The following is a 2,939-nucleotide window of genomic DNA, read 5'->3' on the forward strand; positions in this document are numbered from 1 at the left end:
ATTGCAGGTGCTCAGCACTTCCTTTCGGCAGTTTCTGCAGTGGTACTAGTCCCAAGTTGTATTGGTTCTTCCTTTCCCTTGGACCCAGCCAGTGACACAGGGCAGCCCAGCGTCTCCTTGTCTTCCCGCCCAGGCCTTAGCGCAAACTGGAGAGGGGTTGGCGTAAAAGGAGCGCCAGTTGTCCCGTCCGACGGTGGGAGAAGCCCTTGCAGATTCATTGGGTGGCTACAGCCCGCCTCAAGCTGGGCAGCCCCCAGCCAGTAAGGTGCCGCCCCGTCATTGCTTACCTGCTTCACTGGGTGCGTAGAGCTTAGAGGACCCTCCCGACAAGCAAGCAAGTACTTGCACCAAGCATTCAAAAGCAAAAGACTACGAAGACTCCAGCTCTTCGAATCGCAAGCTGGAACATTCGCACCATGTGCCCTGGTCTCTCGACTGACCTTCAGCTAATGGACGACTCCCGCAAGACCACCATCATCAACAAGGAGCTGGCACGACTCAACAACGATGTCACCTGTCTTCAGGAAACCCGGCTGACCGACAGTGGGTCACCACAGTGGTTAACCTAACCTCTAAACCCAGGACGAGCCGAGGCAGTACGGCGTAGGTTTTGCCGTGAGGAACTAACTGATTGCTACCACAGAAAACCCCTCCGGAGGGTCATCGAGAATTCTTGCCCTTCGCATGAAAACGTCGGCGGGCTTTGTGAACATCATATCCGCCTACGCCCCGACTCTGACCTCCACCCCAGAAGCCAATGATCAATTCTACGAGGCTCTGCAGGAAACACTATCCGGAATCCAACGTTCCGAGGGGATTTCTTTGCTAGGCGATTTCAACGCTCGCGTTGGGACCGACTGGAAAGCATGGCCTACTTGCCTCGGCCACTTCGGTGTCGGCAGGATGAATGAGAACGGGAAAAGGTTGCTCGAACTCTGCTGTCACCACGGCCTCTGCATCACCAACAGCTACTTTAAGTGTAAGGAGCTGCACAAAGTGTCTTGGAGACGCCCTTGGTCCCATCACTGGCACCAGCTAGGCCTCGTCATCACTAGGAGAGCGGACCTCAGCAGTGTCCTCCTCACAAGAAGCTATCACAGCGCTGACTGTGACACGGACCACTCGCTCGTTGCAAGCAAGGTCAGGCTGAAGCCCAGAAAGTTCAGGATCACCACAGCAGCTGCTGTCATGGCCAAACTCAATATGCGAGTGTGGGGCAATGACCTGTTGAGCGAAAGGACCAAGATGTGCGTATACCAAGCTTGTGTCCTGTCGAATCTCCTTTATGGCAGCGAGTCGTGCCAGACAAGAGCGGCAACTTAACGGATTTCACATCCGCTGCCTTCGGCGCCTGCTGCACATCAGGTGGCAGAACAGAGTCACCAACACGGAGGTCCTGGAGCGCGCTGGCTCACTGAGCATGCCACCACTGCTCATTCAGCGACGCCTTCGATTGCTCGGCCATGCACATCGCATGGAGCCTGACCACCTGCCAGGAGAAATCCTTTATAAAGAACTGTGGGAGGGCGTGCGTCGCGTCGGTCGACCGCTGCTGCGCTACAAGGACGTCATCAAGCGAGACTTGTGATCTGCACTAATCGACACCAGTGCATGGGAGGACATCGCTAAACACTAGATACATGGAGGCAAAGTGTCAAAGCGGGGATTTCAAAGGCGCAAGCGGACGCTAGAGTCCAGGCTACATGCAAGAGAGCGGCGAGAAAAGAACGCGCAGCCTCTGCACGCCGGATTCTACAAGACACGTCTGCGCCACACCTGCAACAGAGACTGCCACTCGAGGATCGGGCTACACAGTCATACAAGATCCTTCCCAAATCCCCAGCGCTAACCATCGCCTCTTCGAGACGAGGATGCCACTACCTTTCTCCCCCGCCATTTACTCCGGTTTATGAAAGTCTACCCAAGGTTTATCGGCGCCCAGAGTTCGTTTAGCTTGAGGTTAAACAGAAAACTAAATAAGGGAAGCCGTCTTTAAAGAGTACCAAGGGCGGCGAAAAGCCAACAGGAAAAGACTAAAGCTGATTGACTACAGAGAAAACCCATGCCCAAACTGTAGGCGCAAGCGTACATTTACAGAAGATGTGAGAACAGGATTCCATTTCGCCGCATACAGCGCAGCGCTCGCTCACGCCCAGCCGTTGCCAGTGGTGCAAATAAGATACGCCAGGCAATATCGGCTTCCCAGTTCGTACTCAGACACCCATAAATCTGGGGCCAAATGTTTTTGCCAGGTGACGTGTTTTTAGCCCGTTTTTCCCAAGCGGCTAAACTGTAAGAGGAATGATTCAGCTAGCTTTACTGAAGTACGCTCCTGAGTTTTCCCTTAATACCAATGGTTCATTGAGTGACTACTCATCCATGAAGTAAGAACGATCATAGCTTATAGGCGAATGGCCACGCCCCCAGTGGGAAGTGCATAGGGACGTTAAAAACAATAGAAACAAGCATCGTTGCAAGCATGGCGGCAAGCACGGCGCTAATGAATCTCTGTGAAAATTTAAATTTTAAATCAAACAAGAAGCAGTTCAAATGGAATGGTGATCTAAACGCACTGAAAGACTTTTGGATAGCTGAATTAGAAGAAGGGAAGACAGAGAGTCTGTTAAATGTTGAATCTAAAGGAAGCAGCGAGATTTTAAAATTCGAAACCGTAACGGTCAACTTCTATCCAAGTACGAAAACGCTACAAGTACAAGGCCCATTAAGAGACGAATACTCAAGCAAGCTTATGGATATTATTAAAAATGGAAGCGTATTTAAAGAACAAGATCAAGTTGCCTCAGAGATATCAAAATCTAGCGCAGAAGATACGGAGGTGATAGTTGCTGATCCCGATCCATTGTTAAGTTTGAAATCTGCACATGATGACCGTTACGAAGAGTTTGAAGCCTTCATGAAAGCTCAACGCGAATTTAACA

At 51.2% G+C, this 2,939-nt stretch overlaps 1 protein-coding gene across 1 annotated transcript in view; it reads left to right on the forward strand.

Annotated features, from left to right (window-relative positions):
* The window catches only part of LOC138040778 (uncharacterized), an 8,328-nt gene extending 6,740 nt beyond the window's left edge, over window positions 1-1,588 (forward strand). The window contains exon 2 of the mRNA XM_068886451.1: window positions 1,293-1,588. Within this exon, the coding sequence (XP_068742552.1) occupies window positions 1,293-1,588 (296 nt within the window). The remainder of the gene's footprint in view (window positions 1-1,292) is intronic.
* The last annotated feature ends 1,351 nt before the right edge of the window (window positions 1,589-2,939 follow it).

The sequence above is a fragment of the Montipora capricornis genome, chromosome 3, assembly GCF_036669925.1.
Source record: "Montipora capricornis isolate CH-2021 chromosome 3, ASM3666992v2, whole genome shotgun sequence".
Classification (NCBI taxonomy): domain Eukaryota; kingdom Metazoa; phylum Cnidaria; class Anthozoa; order Scleractinia; family Acroporidae; genus Montipora; species Montipora capricornis.